The 27,217-nt window shown below is 38.5% G+C and overlaps 1 protein-coding gene across 1 annotated transcript; it reads left to right on the top strand.

The window, feature by feature from the left end:
- The first annotated feature begins 153 nt into the window (after positions 1-153).
- On the top strand, positions 154-22,385 carry LOC131795431 (DNA damage-binding protein 1). The gene is made up of 29 exons (XM_066170961.1): positions 154-463; positions 1,520-1,630; positions 3,542-3,690; positions 5,166-5,241; positions 5,718-5,832; positions 6,251-6,348; positions 6,867-7,025; positions 7,830-7,913; positions 8,383-8,499; positions 8,983-9,088; positions 9,804-9,882; positions 10,184-10,292; positions 11,125-11,177; positions 11,901-12,026; positions 12,563-12,612; positions 13,283-13,396; positions 13,792-13,899; positions 14,622-14,782; positions 15,140-15,186; positions 15,855-15,950; positions 16,627-16,892; positions 17,358-17,549; positions 17,710-17,804; positions 18,123-18,227; positions 18,435-18,500; positions 19,191-19,386; positions 19,523-19,606; positions 20,184-21,112; positions 21,797-22,385. The coding sequence occupies exons 1-28, from the start codon at positions 254-256 to the stop codon at positions 20,327-20,329; spliced, it is 3,318 nt and encodes a 1,105-aa protein (XP_066027058.1). The 5' UTR covers positions 154-253; the 3' UTR covers positions 20,330-21,112; positions 21,797-22,385.
- Positions 22,386-27,217: the final 4,832 nt, after the last annotated feature.

Genomic DNA, 27,217 nt, shown 5'->3' on the forward strand with positions numbered 1-27,217 from the left:
GCCCAAGGTCATTTTGGCTCCTTATCAGCGGTATGGCCAAGTAATTGTTCACAGTAAGTATGTGGTGTAGACTGGTGTAGGGAAACATATATGTACAAATAGATATACCGCTGACAAGGAGCCAAAATAACCCTGGGCTCGGCTCGCGGTATACTTTTCGCGGTTTTCAGAATATTTGATTCCAACTACATTGCAGTTTCCGCCGTTCTGTAGAGGCAAAAACCCCTTCTTATTTACCTTTTACGGTGATAACATGGCTCATAACTATGTAGTGACGGCTCATAAGCCAACGGCCGTTAATGCTGCTGTAGTTGGTAATTTTACAGCCCCAGATGACCTTAATTTGATCATTGCAAAAAACACTCGTCTAGAGATCCATGTTGTGACACCAGAAGGCCTGAGACCGCATCTTGACATCGGAATATATGGACGAATTTCTGTTATGGAACTGTTCAGACCTCCGGTGAGTCCTGGAACGTCGCTTACAGTGTCCGAAACTATGTTTGTTTGCATGGTTGTGGCGATTATTTTGTAATGGAAAGTCCCTTGCCATGTGCATGTGAGCTTCATACTATAAGTAAAATTATGATAGTGAAATTAATTTATGAGATAAGCTTTTATTTTATGAGATCGAGCTGCCTGTTCTCTCTTTTTTTAAATTAAGTTGTAGCCTACATGCCCCTACCCCCGTAAAAATGACAGTAAAAAGAGTTTCGATTAAATTTAAATATTACTTGTTTTGTTTGGGATATGTTTTTTTCTAGGAAGGCATATATGAAGTAGTAGGCCAAGAAAGAGAGAAATGCAATTTAAAATGTAACACAGACTGACAGTTACATTCTACTTTAAGCTGTTTTTTTAACAAAAATATTCCTTTTTCTTGCTGTAATAATATTTTATTATCTCTAGAAATAAAACCCCATGAATGCAAGGAAAGATACTTTTCTCTATGAACCCAATCATCTCTGTTTGAACTTTGAGCTTTCAAAGATCAACCCTTCACACCAAACATCAGTATGCATATTCTCCTTACTTTTCCTCATATATTTCCTAAGGTGCTGACTTGGAGAGTTTGTTTAACAATCAAGGGCCTTATTTCTCATATTCTTAGACCTTAATGTGTGATTCAGTGGTCATATTGTTGGGAGAATGTAGATGCTGGTCACTTTTTGGGGTCAAATGCTCAACACGTGACTTAAACATATCTTAAGAGTGTAACTAGCCAATTGGCAGGTCATTGCTTTCTCTAGGCTAATAATGTCTTCAGTGTGAGACTGTATTTTGTGAAACGGAACTATTTAAGATTTCCATTTGGTATAGTACAGATTTCTTTTTTGAAAATTACAGATTTCTTTGTTGTAAATTAAAGATTTCTATCACAAATTACAGATTTCTATTTCGCAAATTACATATTTCTATGAAGCAAATTACAGATTTTCATTTCTTTTCACTTTGATTTGTAAATTACAATAAACTTTACATTGGTCTTATTCTTTCTTGTTTTTTAATTTTTTTCTAGAATGAACCTCAGGATTTGTTATTTATTTTAACGGCAAGGTACAGGGTGTTTATACTAAGTTACAAGTCAGAGTCTGGAGATGTTGTTACCAGGGCTTGTGGGGATGTTCAGGTAAATATATCTGTACATTGTATCTCTGTTGAAAGACTTTGATCATATTGAATGCAGAGCTCTTAAATCTCTTGTTTTGAATGTGAGACTCGTGCAAATGAATGCAATCTTACTCCTTATGCTGAAACTACTATTTCTTCTGCATTTAAGTTTTCTGATTTAAACTGTTGGTTCTGAGTTAGTAAACTGCTGCATTAGTTTTCAGTACCTATAGAATGAACTCTCTTAGTTTCTAAATACAATGTATTTCTTATTCCTTTTGAACTCACTTTACACACTCTCAAGCAACCTACAATTATGGTGCAGAGCCACCGTTAGGTTATTCCGTTTGCTTACCATATAGCAAGGACTCTCTCCACACAGTGTTTGACAGTGGTCTAATGGTCAATACATTGGACTCTAGGTCTAGAAGCCTGGGTTTGAGACCTGGCTGGGACAATGCGTTGTGTTATTGAGCATTGACACTTGATCAAAGTCAAATTTGTAGTTCCCCTTACTGTCAACCATACAATTCTTATAATGTTAGTTCAGAGAATTTAGGATTGGATCAACCAATCATCCCTAAATTGATTTTTTTCTTTATTCTCATCACTTACCTGGTTGATATTATAACGATATTGTAAGGAGAAATTCTGTCTTGGTCACTCATGAGAGTTAAAGGGTTAAGGGCACACTTAATTTGAAGCCTCACTCTGTTGTGTGTCCTGCACCTCCATGGTGAAAGTGATTTAAAAAAGAAAAAAAAAAGATGCTCAGGCTAATTTTTCCTTTGGGCAACAAGGTTTGGTTTTTTGGTTCCCCATGGTTTATTTTGGTTGCTGTATTCCCAATTGAAACTCAAAAGAGGCTTGTTAAAAAAATAACTAAATAAATAAAATGTTAATACTACTGATATAACACTTAAGACAATCTTGTATTATAACAGGTAATTTAGTGTTAACAACTGAGTTGAAACCGTAAATTGGCCACCACAAAGTGTTTTAAGGCTGACGTTTTGAGTGTTAGCCCTTCACAATCACTCTGATGAAGGGCTAATGCTCAAAATGTCAGCCTTTAAACTCTTTACAGTGGCCAATTTATGTTTTCAACTCAGTTATTAACATTAAATTACCTGTTATACTCTCCCACCAACACAGCACCACAGTTTCTTTAGAAACTTACCCCCTTTAATCTTGTCCACAAATGATGATAATTAAAAACTTGTAACAAACTCTTATATCTGATAATTTGGCATTCACTTGTCACTTGAGTGGTAACTTAGTATTAATACTTTACAACCAGATCAACCATTATTTGAGAAAATTTCTTTAAATGAATTATGTATTCTAATTTCAACTAAGTGATCATCAGGAATCCTTTTCAGTGAATATGATGAAGTGGCAAAGAGATGTAAGGTAGTTTAATTCTGCATCGTGTTTACGATCACTACATCATATTACTAGTCCCTCTCTTTGTTGCAAATCAGGCCGTTCCGATATTAGTCCCAAAAAAATTCTGATTGGGCAAGTCTAAGAGTTTTTTGTTGGGTTGGTTACAGAGATATTTGGCTTGCCCTGGCCAATGGAGCAAGCATCAAAGTTGAACACTGTCCATGAAGGCTTACAGTAGAGGGATTAAAGTCTTAGCCAGTTAATTTTTTCACACTCCCCTTTAGGATTATGCTTAAATACCCTTCCCCCCCCCTCCCCCCCACACACCACCCCAGAATGTGATGCCCGTGGGGTCACAATTGATGACTATGCAGTCAAAAATCTCACTCTTTGTGGGCAAATCTACTTAATAGCTCCATGAAGGACTCTAGCCTATGACTATTTTGGTCACTGTGCAAAGGAGTAAAAGTTTTGGGGTTTGCAGAACTTCTCAATGACTCTTGTGAAGCAAAATTTGCTGTTTTATTTTTTGCTTCATCAGGACAGAATTGGCAGACCATCCGACACTGGTTTGATTGGTATCATAGACCCTGAGTCACGGATGATCGGTCTTCGGCTTTACGATGGACTTTTTAAGGTGATTCCTCTGGAACTGGATTCAAACAAAGAACTAAAAGCATTCAACATCAGGTAAGGCTTGTTGATCTTTTTTTTAGGGTGTGGGTATATCAATCTTTTCTCTCTAATGGTATTTAACAATATTAGGTGGAGTCCTACTTTCTTAAACAACAGATATTTCAGACTTCTTGGGAATTCACACTGGTGGTGTCAATGCACCACCAATGAGAGATTTTGTGTGAGAATGTTTGTTAGCAATTTTATCCAGGGCCTCTTCAACTCAGGATATCTTGAAAATCTTCTGAGTACAAACTAGGTTTGTATTCCTCTATCTGAACACCAACAACTGGAAAAAATATTAAATGTTATAGGAATTTTTCTATTTTTTGTTGAAAGAAATCTGGGAATTATTGCAAATTAAATGATTTTGATTTTCATGGCTCTGTGATTGGTTTGGAAAACCTGAGCCACCTGTCAACCAATTAGATGCAAAATGTAACCCTTTACACCTCAGTACATGCAAGTTCTCTCTGATTTCTATATGTTTCATCTGGTACCTATGAAGATACTTTTTTATTAAAAAGGAGTTTTTTGAGTTTGCAGTCACTTTGTTCATTCTCATGAACTTAATGTTTGATTCAGGGGTGATATTGTAGGATGCTTATCACTCTGTGGGGTTGAAGGGTTAAACCAAACCAGACTTGGATGGTAATGAGTTTCACACTTGAGAATGTTGCTTGTGTTGATTTACCTAGCTTTAGTATAGTGTTGTGTTTTCTTTGGTTTTGATTTCACGATACCCAGTCAAAATGTATTCAACCTGATTAGCATTACTGTTGGTGTGTAGATTAGAGAGCCTAGTTCCTCTGTTTTGGCTTCATTATACTGTATCCATGTCATGATTAATAATAGTAACAAGACTTTGTGTCATCCAATTGTGTCTGTAATCATACATTGAGTGATTAACAAAATTGGATGATTGCAAAGCACGAGTCCGATTTGTTAATCATGATTATGATCACAGACAGAATTGGACAACACGAAATCCTGTTACCAATTAATCAAAGCTATGAGAAAAATTAAGAAAGAAACTAGACACTGGTTATAAGTTTCCATTAAAAAAACAACAGTGAACTCTGAAAAATGCAAGACAACCGTGCACATGTGATGTGTTCTGTCCACTTACGCAGGCACAACATGTCAACTGTCCCTTTAACTGTCCTATTACACTGTCCAGTTACAACCATGACACGTACACTGTCCTATTGGTGCTCAAATTTGGCTGTTGATAAGTGATCATGTTCTAGAATTTTGTTATAGGTTTGATTAATCCTTAAACTCCCAAGATCTGATTGTTAATCTTCCCTACATTCCCTTTTGAATTAGTCACAAGAAATTGGTGTAAGAACAAGATAACAACTTCTATGTGATGAGTCTGAATATTCTCACAACCTGATTGTGGGATAAAAATTGGATATTGTAGGGAGAAGTTACGTGTTAACCACTTCTGGAAATTAAAGGGTCAATTTATCACTTTTGTATTCTAGGCTTGAAGAGCTGCATGTGATTGACATTGCATTTCTACATGGCTGTCAGGTTCCCACAATTGTTTTCATTTATGAGGCAAGTAGCTTTCAAAATCAAGTGTTGTTGTTGTCAACATTTGTACATGTATCATTTTCATAAACTCTTCTTCATCCAAAAGACAAGTTTGACTCTGAAAATTAAAAAATAAAATTATAAAAGATATTCTCTTAAATGGAACACTAGGTGCCTTAGAGATCTTGTTTTCAAAGCCTGAGACCCTGCCTTTTGCCCTGCCTCTTAAAAGCTTTTATAAAAGGAAAGCTATACAATTGGCCTGAAGAGAAAGGTCAGTGGTTTCAGAGCTCTGCCTTAATTGACCCACTTTTAATTATTGATAATTAACTCTTGGTGTACAAAGTCATTCAGCTGTTTGACACTTCCAAATGAAATGTTTGTATTTTTTTCTATTGTTCTCTATTGCAGGTATCACATACATTTAGAATCATAAGTAATGTTAGTTTTGGCTTAACATTTAAAATTATCTTATTTGTACATGTTTGCCTGTATGACAGGATCCTCATGGACGCCATGTAAAAACTTATGAGATTGTACTGCGTGATAAAGAGTTCAGCAAGGGCCCTTGGAAGCAAGACAATGTGGAGGTGGAGGCTTCAAGAGTTATTGCAGGTATTTACAGATGTAGTGATAGACATTCTTTATTAGGAGAATCTCTGAATGCCTCAGGGCTCCTCTCTCAGAAATCTAGGGTGAAGCTCTGAAAAGCTTTCATAAAAGAAAAGTTATACAAATGGCTGTGAATATATGAAAATCATACATGTGAACTACGGATGAAGACATGAATATGAAAGTGATCTTCACAGTAATGAACACTACTTGAGCAGTAGTGAAAATAAGGCCTGAAAAAACTCAGGCCTGTACGGGATTTGAACCCATGACCTCTGTGAATATCAGTGCAGTGCTCTACCAAGGTTATACAAGTTGCACAAAGGCAAAAATTTAGTCACCTGTGGCACATACATTGTAGGCTCCTCTAGATTACAGCCCCGAGTGTTATTATAATGATTTACATTACAAATTTGTTCAGTTCCAGAACCTCTTGGAGGGGCACTTATCATTGGACAGGAATCAATAACATACCATAAAGGGGCCAATTATCATGCAATTGCTCCACCAGCTCTGAAGGTATTTACTGAACAGTAAACATACCCACTGGTTGTTACATACTCTAAGGGCCTGTCTACATGGAGGTGAGGACCTCAACATAGGTGTGGTAACCTGCCTAGATGGGGTAACTTACCTTTCCATATAATCTCTTATTTTATCTTGATCATTGTTACACAATAGTTGGTGTAACCTGCCTAGGGGGGTTGCCTGGTCTGCTGCGTGGCAGGGTAACCCTGTCAGACTGGGTCTCAGTTTGCCACATAAACCTCTCAAGGTGAGGTAACCCAGGTAGCTTGGATCATGTTCATGTTACATTTGCAAGCACAACCTCAAGAAATTTCACCATGGGATCCCATGGTTGTATGATTTTAGGTAAACATGGGCTGTTTTTTGAATACAGGTTAGGCACGTTACCTCACTTACCTGGTATCCCCCACCTCCATGTAAACAGGTTATAAATCATGTCCACAGTACACAATGAGACACACAAATTCATAGGTTTAATGTCGAGATGCAACCCTCTTATTTTTTTTCAGCAAAGCACCATAACATGCTATGGGAAGATTGATGCTAATGGTTCAAGGTATCTCTTGGGTGACATGAATGGTCGACTTTTTATGTTACTGCTGGAGAGGCAGGAACTGATGGATGGTAACATTGAAGTGAAGGATCTGAAACTGGAGCTTCTTGGAGAGGTACCATTCAGGGAATTCTGTTTTGTTACTTTTTTTTTTTTGTTACTTCTTTGTAGTACATGTTCATACTTCCAAGTATTTTGTAAGAGAACTCACAAATACTTAAGTGAATCCTGTGCTGGAAAAAGGGACTTCATACTGTAAGGCTTCCCTTCTCGCCTATTCAGGTGGAAACCCTCAGCTTGTCATAGTAAGAGACCTCCTATGCAGGAATACTGTAAAAACCGGCATAAAAGAACCAGTTTTTTTCAAGTTAGCCTCTACGGGTTCTTAATATATAAATGTGATAATGTGATTTGCAGCAAAATTAGGCTACCAAGGTTCTTAATCACCTTCTTAATTTTTTTTTAAAAAGAAACAACTTGTTTTTGTGGGTTTGGGTGTAACACTGCACTGTACGCCAGCCTCATGGTGCCCTGCTTTACATGGTTAACTTGTACACACAGTTGGATATGTTTCACAACTATAGATATATTTACAGTACAGTACTGTGGTCTTATAACACCAGGCTAGTTTTTGTTACCTTTTTGTATTGCATGCGATGTACTGTATCAAATTTGAACAAACACTACATTCTAAAAAAAAGAACCTGTATTGAGATTTTAGGCTTGAATTGTTCATATAAGAGGGGTGCTTAACTGGGAAATTTTAGCCCAACAGGTTCTTAAATTTTAGGTTCTTACATGGGAGTTTTTACTGATCTCTTTGGGTTATATTCCTCCTCCCTCTTCCTTCTCTGCCCCACCCTTTCCCCAATAGAATGCTTCTAAGATTTGTTACTGACACAGTTTTTGTTTTATTTAGACTACTATTGCACTCTGTCTCACATACTTGGACAATGGTGTGGTATTTATTGGTTCAGCAATGGGAGACTCACAACTTGTTAAGGTACATATACATGTGTAATGCAATTGTTGCAATGGTATCAGCTAGTATGCCATTCAAAAAGGTGATCTAAGCATCAGTCAGTTGGTTGGTCAGTCAGCCAGTCAATAGGCCAGCCAGCCAGTCAATAGGCCAGCCAGCCAGCCAGTTAGCCAGCCAGCCAGTCAGTTGGTCAGCCAATCAGTCAGTCAGTCAGTCATCCAGTGAGTGAGTGAGTGAGTGAGTGAGTGAGTGAGTGAGTCAGTCAGTCAGTCAGTCAGTGAGTTAGTCAGAGCATTAATAAGGTTGCTATACAAGTGTGACAGATAGGAAGAAAAACCCTCTGATGAGTGCTCAGACCTCAGATTCACAGATTTTTGTACCATAGATACCTGTAGTGGTCATGTAGGGTGCTCGAACATGAAACTGCTGAGATCTGGATATGGTGAATTCAAATATTTTCCTGATTGTACCTTTTATTCCTTTTTATTAGCTCAACACAGAAACAAATGAGAACGGCTCACATGTTCATGTGATGGAGACATTCACCAACCTTGGTCCTATTGTAGACATGGTGGTAGTTGACTTGGAAAGACAAGGACAGGGACAGGTAGATTCTATCAAGTATAAATTTTTACCTTCTTTGTGAATATCAACCTCAGCCTGACAGATGAGAAGCATGCTCTAACACAATTTACTTTTCAAAGACATGCAAACTCAAGGTTAATGGGCCAATCTCATTTTTAATTTTCATTTCAAGCTGCTGTCCTTCATCATTGTAACAGCCATTCACATCAGAAACAAACATGATAGATTGAAATGTGCCTTCCATAAGTCAGTAACAGGAAATTTTGATATCTCCTAGAACAGTGAACGTTTGCCCTGAAAGATCTAGGACATGATTACAAAGACCTAAAAACCATAATTTATTTTAACAATTTTGTAAAAAATTGAAGTGGTTTGAAATTTTGTTAAAAAGAAAAGTTGGAACCTCGAGAGACAGTATACACAATTTCAGTGTTCTAAATAAATGTAAAACTTGTTCCAGTGGTGAATTTTTCCTTTTCCTATCATTCCTTTCTATTTCACACAGCTGGTGACATGTTCTGGTGCACTGAAGGAAGGCTCATTAAGAATTATAAGGAATGGGATTGGTATTCATGAGCATGCCACCATATCAGACCTTGTTGGAATTATGGGTTAGTGATTCATTTTTATTCAGGAAAACTAATAATGAGGTGTAAAGAGGGTACATTTGTGTAGGTAGTAACATGATTTTTAGTGCAATTTGGTGTTGATAAGTACAAGTGAATTATTCAAAGACAACAAAATTACAGGTGAGTGCAATGTGTAGTCTTTGAAAATACATGTTATTACAGCAAATTGCAAGGGAAATCCAATTTTTTTTCTTACCTATAATGTAAATGAAAAAAATCACAAAAAGTCAGGACAGACAAATTTTGACAGCATGCATTCAAGCTATTTGTACTTTGCATTTGTGTTACAACTTTGCACTCATGTTACAACTTTGCATTCATGTTACATGAAAATGCACTCCTTTTCAGCCCATCAGAAATGCATCATTTTTTATTAGCTAAGAAACTGCAGTACTGTGTTGGTGGGGTATTTTTCCAAAGACACTGTGATGCTGTGTCAGTAGCAGGTATAGCAAGAATACTAGGTTTTATCAACTGACTTGATGATCTAAATTGGCCACTGCAGAGAGTTTTCACATTTTGATCATAAGCCCTTCATCAGAGTTAAGGCACAAGTATAAATTGAATTGATTATTCTGCAAATTCCCTATTTCCAACATGCATTTGACAAGACATCTCACACAGGCTACCCTACTGCTTCTATTGCTTAATAAGTGTCTTTTACACATACATGTACTTTGTTCTTTCGATACTTTAGGTATCTGGCCCCTAAGATTACAAAAAACAGCCAAAAACTTTGATGATGCGCTGCTCCTATCTTTTGTTGGCCAGAGCAGGTACAGTAATTGGTTTTTCAGGCTGTGGTTTGATTGCAAAAAAATTTTTACTAGCTGTGTAAATGTTCTCCACATATGTACATGTACATGTAAATGCATTGTGCAGTTTATATCGGGACATCAGAGGAAACTTACTCACAGGTGAAGAAACACTCACACTAACAATGAAGGCCTGCCTACTGCAGGCTAAAATGATGCTGACCAAGGAATTTTTGTTCCCATTTTAATGCCATTAAGATAAAATATTTCACTTCATTTTTTCATTATTTTTATCAATTTTATTCAATTGAATTTTTCACAGAATTTTAGCCCTTGCTGGTGAAGAAGTTGAAGAGACAGAGATTCCAGGTTTTGATGATGATCAACAGACATACTTTTGTGGAAATGTTTCAGGAGATCAAATCATCCAGGTGCATCTTCAACGTGAAACCTTCTTTCCCAGGAATGACCAAAGAGGGATTTTCCCCACAATACCTTAACATTTTTATGTAGAAATGTGCTGGGAAGAGAGATAATATTAATCAGAGGATATTGCTTGATTTAACATCGAATTCTGGGGGCTCAAATGAAAAGAAATGTATTACAGACACTGAAGATAATTGATCTTTAGATCTTGGAATGAAGAGGTCATTATCGGCACACATGCTTGACGAGAGAATAATTTATCAGGGGTTTTCATGACTTTGATATGAACATCAGATGTTTAGTTGAATTCAAGTTCTTATTGTTAATAGAAGTATAATCTATAAATGGCATGACCTGTACAACTGCAAGATACTGTGTGCAGCTTTTTCAAGAAAGGTTGTTGAAAAATTAAAAAATGGAGGGTTAAATTACATGTGACAACCCCAAAAGGTACTAAGGGTAGTTTTCGGGTCACAGTTCAGAGACCTCTAGATTTCAGGGAAATCTGAGAAAACGTTGCCATAGGAACGAGGCATTGCAGGTTTGATTAATTTCTTTATTTATTTGACTTATTGAAATGCATTGATTACTGGATGCCCAGATTAACTTTCGAGATTTTGGTATGCGCTGAATATGTCCCTTTTTTTGACAACCTGTCTTGAAACAGCTGCATACTGCAAGCATTAATTGCCATGCAGCTGATGACTAATTTCTGCTTTGCTTCTGGTTTTCTCCTAAAAAGCATGATAATTAAGTTGTCAAGTGCTGGGATTCAAAATAGGAACCTCTGCAGATTCTAGAGTTTTATCATATTGACGTGTCTATTATTCCTTGCAGGTTACAACATTGTCAGTGCGTCTTGTGAATTGCGAGACCAGGGAACTTGTTTGGTACGCAGCAATAGCAAGGAGTAGTTGAAATCCATTCTTAATACAAAAATAAATATAGTAATAATTTACTTAACACACAGTGTCGAATAGTAAAACCCTACAAAGAGTATATCACGTTGAACAGAGCTGTGCACATTGAACAGTATTCTTGTTCCCAATATCAATGGCTGTTTGGGTTTGACAGAAGCTATGATGCCATAACTTCTGTACTTCTACGCATACCACTTCCTAACTGAATTCAAGGTCCTTAGTTAATGTAACCGATCAAGACTTTTTTTCTACTTGGTCTTATGGCCCAAGCATGAGAGCGCGCGAGCCATAGAGAAGCAAGATTTCAATTCAAACAAACTTTCGAATCTAGCGGGCCGTACAGTGAAATGCGGCATGCTTAATTGATCAGTAATTGCGGAGGTACCAACTGAGAGATGTATTTAGTACACGTATCCATCATTCCTTGGTAATTGAACTGACTTTTCCTCCTGTCTGTCACTCAATACGATTATTTCTCAGCGGTTTCTGCCCCAATTTGCTTTGTTAATAGAAATATCCTAACTCATGGGGCTCTCATATGTTGGTAATCTTAATTTTGGTAATTTGTATTCCAATTCCTTTGTTTATTTAGTTATCGAAGTTATGATGTCCTCAGTTAGCGCAAAGGAGATAAATACGTCAAGAAGTAGTGATTATTTGATGACTAATGGCTCACTAAATTTTTTTATTCAGTGAATGGCGACATCCTGGTGGCAAGAACATCAGTGTCTGTGCGTGCAACTCTGGACAGCTTGTGCTGGCCGTGGGTTGTGAATTGTATTATCTGGAGATAATTGCAGGAAACCTTAATCTGATCAGGTGATTCATGCATGTACAGTCCTCATCTATTTTCTGTTAGTATTTCTTCTTTCACGGTAATTGAAAAGAACAACTCCTAGAAATCGGTCAACTGACGGCCGACTGTCGGCTAATAGTATTAAGCACACCTGTCGGCCAACATGTGGTCGGCAGTCGGTCAGTTGTCAGTGGACTGACGGTTGACTGTCGGCCAACAGTTTTAAGCACTCCTGTTGGCCTACAAGCAGCCGACAGAGAGCCGACGGTCCGTCATCTGCATACCTAAAGAGGTTTGCAAAGCATTGTATGGCGATTCGAAACCCTTCGTCGATCGAGAGAAGGTAGCAGAAATTTGGTGGCTAAATGTAATGGTGGACTAGCTGACTGCAATCCTGTCATAGCTCCTCTTTCTTAGTTGATGCAGGGATCCCAGGAGACTTTCAGAGCTATATGTACATGTATGTTGGTAACCACAGGGCCATTGTGATGAAAAAGTTGCCCTGCATATCAGCTGGTTCCGCTGATCTTTTTTTTTTTTTTTTTTTTCTTTCTGTCAGCCACACAACACTTGAACACGAAGTTGCTTGTCTGGATATCACACCAACTTGTAAGGATTTTTTAAAAGTATATGTTGATAGTTTGAATTAATTGGTTTATGGCTTTTTGACCAGAGCCACTAGCTTTTGGAAATTGAATTATCAACATTAAAAATCGTCTTCAATGGACCTCTCTCATGAATACCAGGCTTAATCATTAGTCTTAAGTGTGCATTTAAATTGACCTATTTAGCCTCGTCATGATGTGTAGAATCAATCAAAAGAATTTTAAAACTCTCAAAAGCGAGATTAGGATGGGTCTTTTTTGCATGCTTAGAATAGAATAGTTATCATATCCACCATTTTGAAAGAGGTTTATATCCAAAAAAAACAAACAAAGTTTAAAAAAAGAACTGTGATGCAGAGATGCATCAAATTTCTCCCCACAATATCAGCCCTGAATCATCAAGGAAATGATCAACAACGAAAGGAGCCTTTGATTAGTAAACAAATTCTCCTTGTCAGCACCTTAGGAAATGTACCTACCCCTCCCCTAACCCAACAGCAGTGAATTTGATAACAAGTCAGGGTTGATGTTGAGTAAGGGGAGGGGTGGTAGGTGCGCAGTTGCTCGAGATTGGCATTGATCCAAAGTTTCTTTCTCAGAGAGAGGACCCAGTAAAAAATTTTCTCTATGTTACTGGCGTCTCTAGCATTGTTTTCTTGTTATTGTTTTCACAGATGATTCTGACACCAGAGCTCAGTTAGTAGCAGTGGGACTGTGGACGGACATTTCAGTGAGAGTTCTAAAACTGCCAGGCTGTGAACAACTGTTTGTTGAAATGCTGGGAGGAGGTGAGAATTGGATTTTAAATAGGTCATTTTTAAAAACCGTTCGTCATTCTGTGTTACGTGAAATGCCTGTGATAGACTACGTTAAAATTCACTTGAGTGTCGTCCAAGTCAGATATGGAAACTAGCCACGTGCTTGTGTTTCTCGTGCCCTGTTGGCTGGGGTTACTGCTGGGATGGGTGACTGCACATGATATCCTGTGTTCTTTTCTTTGTTGTTGTTGTCTTAATTTTTAGTTTTCATTCCTGTACTTCAAAGAGTTAGGCATGAATTTATTGTTTTACACGTAAAATCAGAGTGGCCGTAAATAACGACCAACACATTCCACGTCAACGCTTCCAGGGGTCTTGTTAACTAACAGTTCACACTGATCAATTTTAAATGATTTATCTTTCAGAAATAATTCCTCGCTCCATACTCAAGACATCTTTTGAGGGTATTCATTACCTTCTCTGTGCTTTGGGAGATGGAACTTTGTTTTACTTCACCATGGATCCAAACACTGGTATTTATGGAATCATCTTCATTTTTTCAGTGATATAAATGTCTTTTGTACATAATCCATTCGTACTTAATACACACTGTTGAAGGTGTTTGGTCTTAACTGAGGTTTATGGGCACCCAACTAGTTTGACTCTTCGGTTATTTTGGGTACCCAGGTCATAACATTTATTTACTCTTTAGTTTTTCATGCGCCGTTTGTGTTGTTATGTATTCGTAAGTGGCAGTACAGATAAATATTGCAGATTTTGAGTTTTTGAGCGTTCCTTCGTATGAGGGTACACACCTTTACAAATGATGGATGCTTGTCTTACCTTAAGGGATTTACATTTCTGTAGTGGTTTCGAAGCGTGCGCTCGATCCTAAAATTGTCGCTGCTATTGTTGAGGTAGTTGGTTATCAGGGTCGTGGAGGTTATCGATCTGAAAAATGACATTAACTTCGAAAAATTCTTGTCTACCAGCACTATTATTGCCAGTGCCAGTTAATTTGTTTTTGGATTTTTTGGGTTTTTTTGTTTTTCTCAAACAATTATTTACCCAAAGGGTTGGACGTGACTTTTGGCCACGTCTAGAAAAGGAGACTTTTGGGCTCTTTTGGGCAGGAGTACCACTAACATTTAATGAATGAGTTTTCTCCTGGGAATTCTTTTTTTTCCTAATTCAGACACATACATATAAAGCGTTTTACACATGCAATGTTTATTTAGTTATTTGGCTTTTGTAGGATCTTTGTCTGAGAGGAAGAAAGTAACCCTCGGCACACAGCCTACAATGCTTAGAACATTCAAGTCACTGTCCACAACAAATGTGTTCGCCTGCTCTGATCGGCCCACAGTGATCTATTCCAGTAATCACAAACTTGTGTTCTCCAACGTTAATCTAAAGGTTTGTGTATGGTCTGCTTATTACATTACGATAAATGTGTTATAAACAGGAACCTTCAGAGTTCTACGCATCGTGGATCCTATGTCCTAGGGTAAAATCAAACGATCGCAGCGAAAGAGTTAATTACTCGCGTATCATGAGGGTTGGCAAAGAATCTGAAGCTGAAAACGTGCTGAAATCTCCGAAATGAAATATGTGTTGTATGTAACAAAAGTGTTTTTGCACGTCAATCTCAGAATGAGATTTTTTACTTAAAGCTTGACCATGCATGAAAGTTTCTTTACAAAATATGGTTAGACTCAGAACTATTATTCCTTCTTGCGCTGTTTTAATGCTGATCTCATATTCCGCCATCAGGAGGTGAATTATATGTGTCCACTGAACTCCGAGGGATTCCCAGACAGGTATAGATTCTCGTCTAGATTTACATTGGTTCAATTGACAACTGTTATAGTGGATTTCCGCGTAGCATAAGCTCTTAAAAGTTTCCGTTTCAGGAGAGATCCATCTTCCCGTTCCCATTTCCCGTTCCTGGGTTTTTTGGAAGCTGGACTGAGTTTTTAAAAAATCGCTTTTGAAATCGGCCTTCATACTAAAAATGTCCTTTTTTTTTCGTCATTTTCAAGGGTTTTGGAATAGTCCTTATACTTTCCTAAACTTCCTCTTGATAAGCTTTCATTAAAGATAAACTCTTCCTCTTAAAAAACACGTCCTTGGGTTTCTCACTTATTTCTTCTGACAATCAAGAAAGCGAGTTTCATCAACAGTGCTGCGCTCGTTCTCTCTTATTCTGGGCTTTCAAGGTGCGATCGCATTCAAATTTCCCGCTTCAGTGGTTATGAAGAATTAATGATGTCCAGGCATTCTGCACGCTGCTTCCCTTAAAAGTTTTCTTCATTTGAACTGCATTGAGGAGTGTGGGATATAAGAGAGGTCCCCTGAGGGATGCCTGGCCTCCCTGCACTCCCCCTCCCCCCTCTTTAATGATGCTATGTGGTTTGTAATAAATTGTTATGTTTTATTGGGATATTTCGATGCAGAAATTTTGATAGTTCTTTCCTCTGCTTCATAGTCTTGCTGTGGCTAGCGAAGGAGCGTTAACAATAGGAACAATTGATGAAATCCAAAAACTTCACATTCGGACTGTTCCATTGGGAGAAACACCCAGGTATAGTACAGCGAGCTTAAACCTTCAACTTTAAAGATGTGATTCACAATTCTCCCCCCCCCCCCTAGCTGCTAAACATTCTCATGTAAATTAGTTACAAGAATTTGGTGTTAGATCAAGATAACAACTCCTTCCTGATATGTTTGGGTGTTCTCATTACCTGTTTGCTGGATGATGTATGGATATTATAAGGAGAAGTTACATGGTAATCACTGCTGGTAGTTAAGGGTTACAGCGTATGTGCTATAAAAACATAGCGAGGAATTCCTAAAGGTGGTCACACAATAATCCTCTTTTGTGGAAGAAGCATCTTGTGAAAAAATGGCTGCAGATCATGAAAGGAAAAGACGAACGCTACTCTGACCCTCGTGGCTGTTAGAGGGTGAACCTTACCTTTCCTTTACATCAAATTAAATCGGTATATCTGGCTTGTAATCCAGCTTGTATCAATGTTCTGTCGTTTGTGCGTATGTCGATAATAGTGGTTTGATCTGAACCCTTTACGCTCGAACATCAATATACACATTCTTCATACTGTTCTCTATGCATTTCCCAAGGTGCCGATTTACGGAAATCAAACATGGCTCGGAAACTAACTAGGTTCTCTGATATGCAAGCTTGTTTATCGTATCCTTGGGGGGTACCATCCATCACGTACTGCTTGTGTTTTCTTCAGGCGTATTGCTTACCAAGAGTCCACACAAACATTTGGTGTAATCTCAATGCGAGTAGAGGTCCTGGATCCGGCGTCAAATACAACTCGACCCCTCCACCCCAGCGCGAGCACTATGGCTCAGAACATAACGACCAGTGTGTCAGCAGGCATGCCGGGCACTTCCGCCGGAAGTTCAGCCGGTGGTAGGGGTGTGGCAGACGGCATAACATTTGGTGACGAGGTGGAGAGAAGCAGTTTGTTGATCATTGACCAACACACATTTGAAGGTAATGACTTCTTCAGGAAACACTTAGGGCCAGAATTGTTTCTCCATTAAGGGCTGGCGGCAGGAAATTGTTCTTTGTTCGAATATTTATGTGAATAATTTTCTATATTCTTTTATTTTCTGTTTTTGTTCTTCGTTGATAGATTTTTTTTCATTTGGTTTGCTCTTTGGTTTTGGCGTTCTCTGTGTATGAATATTATTCCATGAGCAACTTTGTTTTTATTATTTCTCGTGTTGCACGGTTTTGAAGATTCTTCACTCCCTCTAAGAGTACGTGTTTCGACCCTTGATGCCGCCAGTATGACCAAAAAGCGGTTATTGGGAGTTTTAAAACCTATTTTCTTCCTAAATCAATTCAAAAGCACTTAAGGTACGAATGGGGGTGAATCACCAACGTTTTCCTTAAGGGAGAAAGTTCGTGACAATTTTCACATATGAAAGTTTATCTTTGTTCTCCTCTCATCAGTGACTCATGCTCACGATCTTCAAGATCACGAGTGTGCTACAAGCCTGATCTCTTGCACACTATCTGGTGACCCTAACAGCTCCTACTCGAGTGGAACGTCCAATACGTATTACTGCGTTGGCACTGCGTATGTCTTCCCCGAGGAAGCTGAGCCAAAGACGGGACGTTTGATTTTATTTCAGCTCTTGGAAGGTGATGATGGTTTTCGAAAGTCAATTAGCCAGTTAGTCTGTCAGTCAGTTTGTCAGATTGTTTTTTTTTTTTTTGATTGAAAGGCAGTTTCAAAGTACTTTTAAGAACACCATCAAAGCCTTCGATAATCTGAATGATTTTTTTTGTTTTTGTTTTCAAGGTAAACTTGTCCAAGTCGCTGATAAAGAAGTCAAAGGTGCCGTGTACTCACTGGTGGAATTTAACGGAAAAGTCTTGGCCGGCATTAACAGCACGGTTAGCTGACGAGAACTCATGTATCAAAACAAACGTTTTCTCTTTCTCGTTCCCATACGTACTCCCTCCCCCTTCCTCCATAACCCTCCCCTCCCTTTCCTCCTCTCTCCCTCCCCCCCTTCCTTCCTCCATTCTCCCTTCTCCCTTCTCCTCCCCCCGTCCCTCCTTTTCTTCTCATTAAGGAGTGCATTCGGAATCAAAAATTGACACCAAGTAATGAAGTTATGTGAACTACAGCCTGGTTTAAGTATAGTTACTTGAGATGAGACTGTGGATGTCCTTTAGGTACGCAGCCAGTGATTTTACTCGTTTCAACAGGTCAGTATATATGAGTGGACGGCTGACAAAGAATTACGTGTGGAATGCAGCTTTTTGAACAACATCTTGGCTTTGTATCTCAAGTCTAAAGGGGATTTTATTTTGGTAAGTTGGTAAAGCAGCATTTTAGGTGTTACTGTACTTATATCAGTAATAAGGGTTTTTAATCACACAGCAGAACATGAAACAAACTCCGTTTCAAAGAAAATCTCAATTAAAATTTTGACTAGTTCACTAAAGGTTAACTGTAAATTGTCTTCGTTCCTTTCGTTGTTCTAGTTTCAAAGTATTTTCTTCTTTTTTTTTTTTCAGGTGGGTGACTTAATGAGATCCATGACACTGTTAACTTACAAAGCAATGGAGGGAAGTCTAGAAGAGGTGACTGATAACATCAACGTGCTTTAGATTATCAAGGAATAGGAATAGCGTTCGTATTATGATAATTACATTTTTTTGGTAAGAGTTCGTGTAATAAGAACCTATTTCATTCATTTAGTGCTTTGCTTCCTGAAACTATACATATGTGACATGTTTTCTTGTGTCACGCACTGGTTGAACAATTTTCATTTAAGCGTTGAAATCAATTCTAGATTGCATTGATTTCTTACTGCGATCTGTGATTGGTCTAGGAGACCCGCGTCACCCCTTCAACCAATCAGATGCAGAACAAAATTTAATTGAGAGTTGCTGGCTACCGTTATCTTGTACTTAACCAGGCAGCTAAATTTACCTTTTTCTTTTTACTTCTTGTGTGATTATGACAATTAATAGCCCATTTCCGAATTACCTTTGGCCCTTTTTTTTTCAAAGCGAGTCCTGGTGCTCGTCCTGTCTCATGATTATAAGTTTTCATTCACGTACAAATTAAACTAATTTTCATACAAATGGGTGAACGCTAGGCCTCGTTATCGAGAAGTTGGCCAAAGGTGAGTCGGAATTGGCATATTGAGATGCATTCAGACCAAAGCTTATTTTTATTTATGATAGAACACGTTTTGCGTCCATAAGAGCTCGTCGATGTCGTTCGTGTAAAAGCTCACTTCACGAGTCTCGTTTTTTCGTGATCAGATTGCGCATGACTATAGTCCAAACTGGATGACAGCAGTAGAGATCCTAGACGATGATACGTTCCTTGGGGCTGAAAACTCTTTTAACCTGTTCACCTGCCAAAAGGACAGCGGCTCCGCAGCTGATGATGACAGATCGTATCTTCAGGAGGCTGGGCAGTTTCATCTTGGCGAGTTTGTTAACGTCTTTAGACACGGTGCGTTTACAATTATCCTGGTAGGGACTAAAGAGACAAAGTGGCTGGCCCTTTTTGCACACCGCTTTTGGTCACAAAAAATTGAAAAAATTATTTTAACGTACTGACAAAATTTGTTTCATTCACCCTCACAAAGGTTCTCTTGTCATGGAACATCCTGGTGAAGCGTCGACCCCTTTCCAAGGCTGCGTCCTTTTTGGAACCGTCAATGGAACAATTGGTGAGAATTTGTTTTCTTGACCGTTCCTTTTCCAGCGTAACCCTCTCATTTCCAGACTTGATTAACCTGGAACTTCTCCAAACATTACTAAGGCACTATCCTGCAAAATAGTGATGAGTATAGACAATGAATACGCTTGAGGGTGCTTTTGATATGATACCAAAGTCTCATTTTTAAGTTAAGGAAATTTTTTAGCAGCCAGGAGAGACAATTGCAGTTCAGATCCTGTCAGTTAAAGAATTTTAACCAACCAGGTTCAGATTTGCGATTTTCACTTAAGATTTGAGGAGGTTGTACCGGTGTCGTACGTTAAGGTTAAAAACGGGCGCTTGAACGATTACTATTTCACAGGCTTCCTTTATATCGTTTACGAGGAGTTTGCACGAATTGAATTAAATTTTCTCCCCCTTATCTGGGTCGAAGCCTAAGGAAGTTCCGAGGTATTTGAGTTTGACTCAGACCAGGGGCCTCGTAAATATCCCAGCGTCCCTTTCAGGCTTCATCCATCGCAATGTCAGAGGGCGATGTTCTCTTTACCTTTCTAATCATTTGATATGTCTGTGATGTAAACACACAGGAATCGTCGCTCAATTACCTCAGGAACTGAGTGCCTTTTTGACGCAAGTCCAAGGGAAACTCAGCAAAGTTATCAAGAGCGTCGGAAAGATTGACCACAGCTTATATCCTTTACACCTGTTTCCGATGCTTGATACCCAGAAATAACTTCTTACCAGAACATGGCCGTAAGGACACAGCTGAAAAACATCGACGCATGTCAGGAATTTCGCGGACTCACGCTGCAAATTATAGCAATATCAGACTAAGATGGCGGAATTTTGAATCATTGCTAAAGGGAGCTGGTTTTCTACCTAAGTTAAGACGCAAGCAGAGAGGTTATGCTAACTTTTTTATGTAGGTTGGGCAAGAATGACGTCGATATGCAACCTGGGTGGTTCTTAGTGGAAGTCTGTTTAAGTTTGTATAGAGCGGTTTCAGTGGATGAAGGATATGAAGGCATTCAACATTTTTAAAATCACCACCAAATTAATTGATACATACAGTTGCTATGTCGCATGAAGGCGTATTTCTGACATGCGCAGACGTTACTCAGTTCTGTCGATTATGAGCAAGTGTTAGAGAAACCTGCTGGGTTTAACATGTTAAGGACGTGCATTCCCTGATTTTAAGGGAGCAGCAGCACTCTCAGTTTCTCCAAGTTAAGCTGCAGTTGTGTAGTCACCCAGCTCTTGTGGGAGCGTTTGCATCATTGTTGAGTATTATATCTACATATTCAATAAGAATTAAATATGTTTTTATCACTGTTGGTGTTCAAAAAAAAGAAAAAACTAAGGATAGGCATTGCTTCCTTTACTACTTCTTACCTGGCGCTGTTTTTCCAACGAACGGAGAGTTGAGCCTGCCACCGGGTTTGTGGACGGAGATTTAATCGAAAGTTTCCTAGACCTACCGCGGTCCAGTATGGAGGAGGTAGCCTCGGGACTACAAGTAAGTTTTGTCAGGCATTGCTGGGTGCTGCTGATATTTTTACATACGTTTTGTCTACACCGAAAAAATTTATTTGAAAGAGTTTTAAGCACAGAAAGAATATGTGCGACTAATGAAATTTTAAGGCTGTAAGTGGAAGTGTGTCTTCTAAGTGTTAGAATATAATTGGGAGGGAACAATTTTAACCGACTACCGGGGGCCCCCCCTCCCCCTCTTCCCTTAACATGCGATGGATTAGCTTCCCTTTTGGGGGGGGGGGGTTAGAAATATGGTACTCCTCTTCACGACATCACCATCATAGACGAACTGAATTGAACGACCTAACTTTACCGACGGATCGAAACTGACCAATCACGACCGACTTACGCCCCTCGAGTCTTACAGCCCATTACATCATGGCTAAACTGACCAATCAGTTTACAACGAAGCTGACTTTCGACTGACAACAACTATTGACTTGACGGTCATGATGACTTCCGCTCAGGTTGTCGAAACGTCTGTCACTACTACCGACAACAGTCCTTCTCAGGACTACACTTACCTGGTCAATCAGAGTACACTATCACACAGTACTCCTAAAGAAACTGGTATATGGACTACCTGGCATTTGTTAAAATTTGACCTTAGCCTTCTACAGGAGAGAACCGTCTTGTGCATATTGGTTCAATTTCTCCTTGTCAACAGATTGATGATGGTAGTGGTATGAAGAAAGAGTGTACTGTGGAAGATCTCGTGAAAGTTGTTGAAGAACTTACAAGGATCCATTAGAAGGTATATGGCAAGGGTCTACCCTGGAAACCATTGTATATATACTTCTTTATTTTGCCCCGCGATGGTTGATGTCAGCGTTTCCAGCCAGCAACCAAGGGAAACGGAGTGTAAGATCATTGTAAGACTTGTAAGGGATTGTTGTACTCTTTTAAGGATCCAAAAACAAAGAATGTGATATTGGCAGAAACTCAGTTTGATTATCACTACTTATGCTGCAAACAGGTGGAGGTCTTTTTAGTTCTGTTCGAACTCCCGATCTTTTGGTGTCCACCATTATGGTTTGAAGCCCAGAACGCTCCTTAATGAGCCCGCGATTTTGGCTGGATACGTTGCGAAGCGACATAGCGTCGCTATGGTTACCTTGTTGAAATCACTTTAAGCTCGAAGCTATTCCAGTATCGAGTGAAGGAAAACGAAACGTTTTTTCTTTCCTTTTAAGTGGTTACAAAAAAATGTGTAATGTATATAAATTTGGCCGTCTAATAAACTTTGTTAATGTGAATACAGTAGTTAAAAAGTTTTATTTCGAGTGCTGCAGTAGGTCATATCGTAGTATACATAACATTCCTTCAGTTAAGACTCAAAAGAGTAACAGATACAAAATGATAGTAAGTTCTTTGGGTGTAAAAAAGTAAGATTAATTTAAACACGGCTGTAAACTTGAAATCGGACTAACCTTGTGTGTGGAATTTTAAAGGACTTAGGGAGCTTTATGCAGAAAATTAGAGATCTGAATTTTATGGAAGTGTTTGGCCTTAATCGAGCTTCTTGACGGTTTAAAAAAAATCGTGTTCTGAACGATAAAACTATCACCCTACCTGATAACAAAATGATTGAATTCTACATCACAAAAAAGGAATTCTATGCTGACTTAAAAATTCCTTTTCTATCCCTTTCCTTTACTTTCAACTGTTCAACTCCCAAGATCTGATTGATAATTCTCCCCTCTTGCCGCTACACATGTCCTTGTAAATTAGTTACGAGAATTTGGTGCTAGATCAATAGAACTTCTACCTGATATTTTTGAGTATTCTTATTACTCGTTTGCTGGATAATGTATGAATGTAAAGAGAAGTTACATGTTCATCACTTCTGAGATAGAAAAGTTTAAAAAATTACAACTGTTGTCTTTGTAACAATCATTATGTTTGGTACTTGACTTCAGTTCACAGACCATTACAAGTCGGTTTGGAAGGTGACCGTTGTCAGGCGAGTTTTGGACTTTATATACGCAGAGTATGTTCTGAGTTTCCTCTCCTGAAAGCTACGCATTGGAAGCGCCCAAGGCGAGATGTGGTATATTCTCGCTGTTTTAACTTTAGCAAATTGTCCGTGCTTAATTTGAGGAGAACTTTTTTATGGCACTGTAAGATCCTTACATCGCAGTATAGTTTATTCAGGAGTAATATAAGTACAGCCGCGTCCCATTCCTTATCTTATTTTGTTTAAGCGTGGTATTCACAAATCTGTACTCCGCTTTAGTCACCGGATTAAACAACATGAGAGAATTTGACCGGCTCCTACACGGGTAATTTTCCTTATGAAGGGCCATTTTACGTGACCTGTGGAAAATGGTACACAGCTGGTCCATCAGGTACTTAATCGTGTCACTGTCCTGAACACCAAGCGTCACCTGTTCCCGTGGTACCCAGTACTCTTTGCTTTCGGAGCTGGCATGGACAATAAGTAGCTCTTCGATTGAAAATGAATCAGTTAGCTGTAAACAAGAATCACTTTTACAAGAATACGATTCCGACTTAAATCTTCTGTTCCTAAGAGTGACTAGCATCTCATTTCTCCCTTCAGTGTAAAATCTGAATCACACATAAAGTTCATGATGATCAACTAAAGAATCTGTTAATTGTTCACGGAATCTCCCTTTCTCATTGCCCAGGAAATTAGAGAGAACCGTATGGAAGATATGCATAACGATATTAAACTGTGGGGGGTTTAGTATAATGTGCTACATGGCAAATCCGAGATCGCTCGCACAATTAAGGAGGCTCCTCTTGAGACAATCCATAATATTTTGATGTTATTGAGTAATCCAATAGCTTAAAAATACCTGCTCATACAAACTCGAGCTAAAATGACTCAGAGTCGGACCCAAAACATATTAATGCCCATGAACATAACCTCCGTTGTTGTATTAGTGTTAGCTCGCCACCAAAAGATCTCTTTAAATGAGACTTTGACCGGCAGGGTTATAAAAAACAATAATAAAACTGAACCTGCTTCAAACTCTCACTCACCTGTTGCCACCTGATCACAAAATGAAAGAATGAAAATTGCTAAACAAATAACGGATCCTCTGCTTGCTGAACGATTCGTTAATACTCTGTTTTGCATTTTTTTTTTCACATCGATGTTGGAAAGAAATCTAAAAAGAAAGGCCCAGTTGAGCCAAAATCAATATTGAGGGAAAAAACTTCAGTTATCACTGACAGCCAATCGTGATGGATCAACCATTTGTTATGTCATGCATCCGTCATGATCTATTCCTTTCATTTAAACTTGTCTTTTATACTCTATCAAAATCGTAGAGTTTTTTTAAAATCCTTAATGAATTGCCAGCATCATATATGTTAGTCCCGTCCTTGCTATTCCAAACAGCGTTTTTCTCACCCTGCTTAATTTGGCTATTCGCCGGTCCAAAAACCAAACGGTGTCAGTTTTGTGGTCATTCCAGTTTGGACGGGCGGGCGTAATGGTGAAACGTTGACGTGATGGTCAGAAATGGAAACATTTTTGTGCTCCCTTTTTTGTGAGTTTAGACAAAGTTTTGTGGACCAAGGCACATTTCGTTTTCAATGTATGCATGTGAGCTTGAACTCTTTGAACGCTTATATCACCCCTGAATCAAACATTACAATCAGGAGTATAGAGGAAATGATCACCAACTAAAGAAGTTATTGATTGTTAAACACATTCTTCTTGTCAACACCTTAGGAAATGAGCAGAGAACAGTTAGGAGAATATGCATCCTGATGTTAGGGTGTAAAGGGTTAATACAATGGAGTCAACTAGTGATTTTGTGATTTAGCAACGACGCCATTTTTAAATTTTCTAACGTTTTTGAGAGATAAGTGGGTCGTTGTCTCCTACTAAACGCATAGTTAACCCTGCGTTGCATCCAAACAAAGCACTCTTTGTAATCACTGTTTAATTTCTGTAATGTGATTATGCTTAATTTGACCTCCCTGTGGTTTTCCAAGGGGGACTGGCATTAACTCAATTTCCTGAACGACAGGGGGGCTCTCAGCACCTAAAACCCGAACTGCTGGGATGATTTTAGGCGCAAATCACGCAAGGCTTAATTCCGTTAAAAATGACCTACCTATAAAACTAAAATTGGCCACGCATAATTCATACGAAGAAATAATTACTTGCAAACAGACGTGTAGTGACTAACAGACAAGGGTATTCTCCAAGCCTTAGAAATGAGGCTTAGAAAGGGCTACAAATCTTTTACTTTTCCTTTATTGGACAGTGCAGGGTAAATTTGTCGAACTTTTTCTTTGGCAATCCGTTTAAATCTTCTTCATCCCCTGCCATCCATGACCAACCTTGTTTTCTCCTTTGTTATCATTGCTTCATTTGTGTTTTTCTTTGTCACTGACCCTTTATTCTGCTGTGTCCTTAAAGCTGAGGGGAGTCTTACACCTGAACTAAACTCACTCTAGATTATATAAAGGAACTTCTTCTTCGTCCCAAGAAGGTCGCGGGCATGGGTTTTTCAAAAGTTCACCCGGATGCGATCTGTCTTTTAAAATCATCTTCAGTTTACCCCCCCCCCTCCCCCCCATGGCATCTGCGTCTCATTTATTTTACTCAGTTTCAAGAAGGTATTTATTATAAAACTAGATTAATTCTTTGGGCAATTATTTGTCCTTTAAATTTCCAAAACTGGTTGGGCCAAAACTGTCGAGGTCAGGGTAAGTCATGGTATTGATAGGACTGTATGGCGGGTGAAGGAACCAATCTGGCTACAACCTATATATGCAAAGGTTCCTAATGTTAAGGTTTTAAATGTGAAGTTTCATTGTGCAAAAGTGCCATGTGAAGACAGCTCAACTGGCTTCTAACAAATTAAACTGTTAGACTAGAAAGTTATTGGACTTCATATAGCTTTCTGAGGCCTTTTTGATCCTAATTAAGGTCTCAATGGGGTTGACCGTTGGCCGTAAAACGGCGAAAAAAAAATTAGTCGTTAGGCGTAGATATTGTCAATTTTTAAACGTTAGCCGTAAAAAAAGCTAACCGTAAAATTTTTCCTAACCGAAAAAAATCAACTGTTAGCCGTAAAATAGCCAAAATTTTTATCATTAGACGTAATAGCCATCACCCCATGGCTCTCAATTGAGGTTCTAAAAAGCCTTTTAAAAACTTATCATCAATCTCGGAATATGCTCGCTCGATAAATGATTGGGAATCAAAGACTTAATAAAATGTAAAAAAGTAGAAATTGAGCAGCAGGATAAAAAAAATAATGAATTAAGCGTTTCAAAGCAATTTCTGAACTAACCTTGAAATGGACCGAGGTAAGTGATTTGTTGATGTTGTGTCTTCTGAGCTCAGTTCAGTGCATGCTGGATTCTTGTCGATGATACCAAAATTATATGTGGAATTTTTTGTAATGAGCAATCTCATCACTGCGAAGTTTCAGAAATTGAAACTGCTTCGTTCAAAATTACCGGCTTCGGAAAGGAAAAGAGTAAATTAAAATGGATTTACACTGCTGCCCACAGAAATTTTTAACATCGAGCTGAAAGAGCCGACTGGACCGGAGATTTTGCTTACTGAAAGTAATTACCACTGATTGAAGAGGTTGAAATCTTGAAAGAATTAATAAACACACCACGTTGGGTTATGATGGAAGGAAACTTCGCTTGGATTACTCTTGATCAAGAAGAAATTGAAAAGCTTTGAGCTGCGGAAAGTCCATATTTTTCTAGTAAACGCATGAGGCGAAAGAGCGAATCAAAAAGATCTTATTTCAAAAAAAAAAAAAAAAGAATTGAAATAGAGACGGCAAGAAAGTTAAGATTGTTTTGCGACCAAAAATATTAAAATGATTGTACTTCTTTCCGTTAGCCAATGAAATACTCGTATATATGCACGTGTTTACTAAAAGCCCTAACAATGATCAACACGTAAACAAATCTCCGCATGAGAGCGACTGAGACAAAACTAAACTGGCTCTAATCTTTCGCCTTCGGGGCTTTAATAACTTGATGATCGTTCCAGTTTATTGTCCTTCTTTTAAGTGCCTGAGTGTTGCAAATAAACACCTTTCCACGAAATAGATAAATTTCCTCTACTCCATTCAACGCT

This window comes from Pocillopora verrucosa, chromosome 8 (assembly GCF_036669915.1).
Source record: "Pocillopora verrucosa isolate sample1 chromosome 8, ASM3666991v2, whole genome shotgun sequence".
Classification (NCBI taxonomy): Eukaryota; Metazoa; Cnidaria; class Anthozoa; order Scleractinia; family Pocilloporidae; genus Pocillopora; species Pocillopora verrucosa.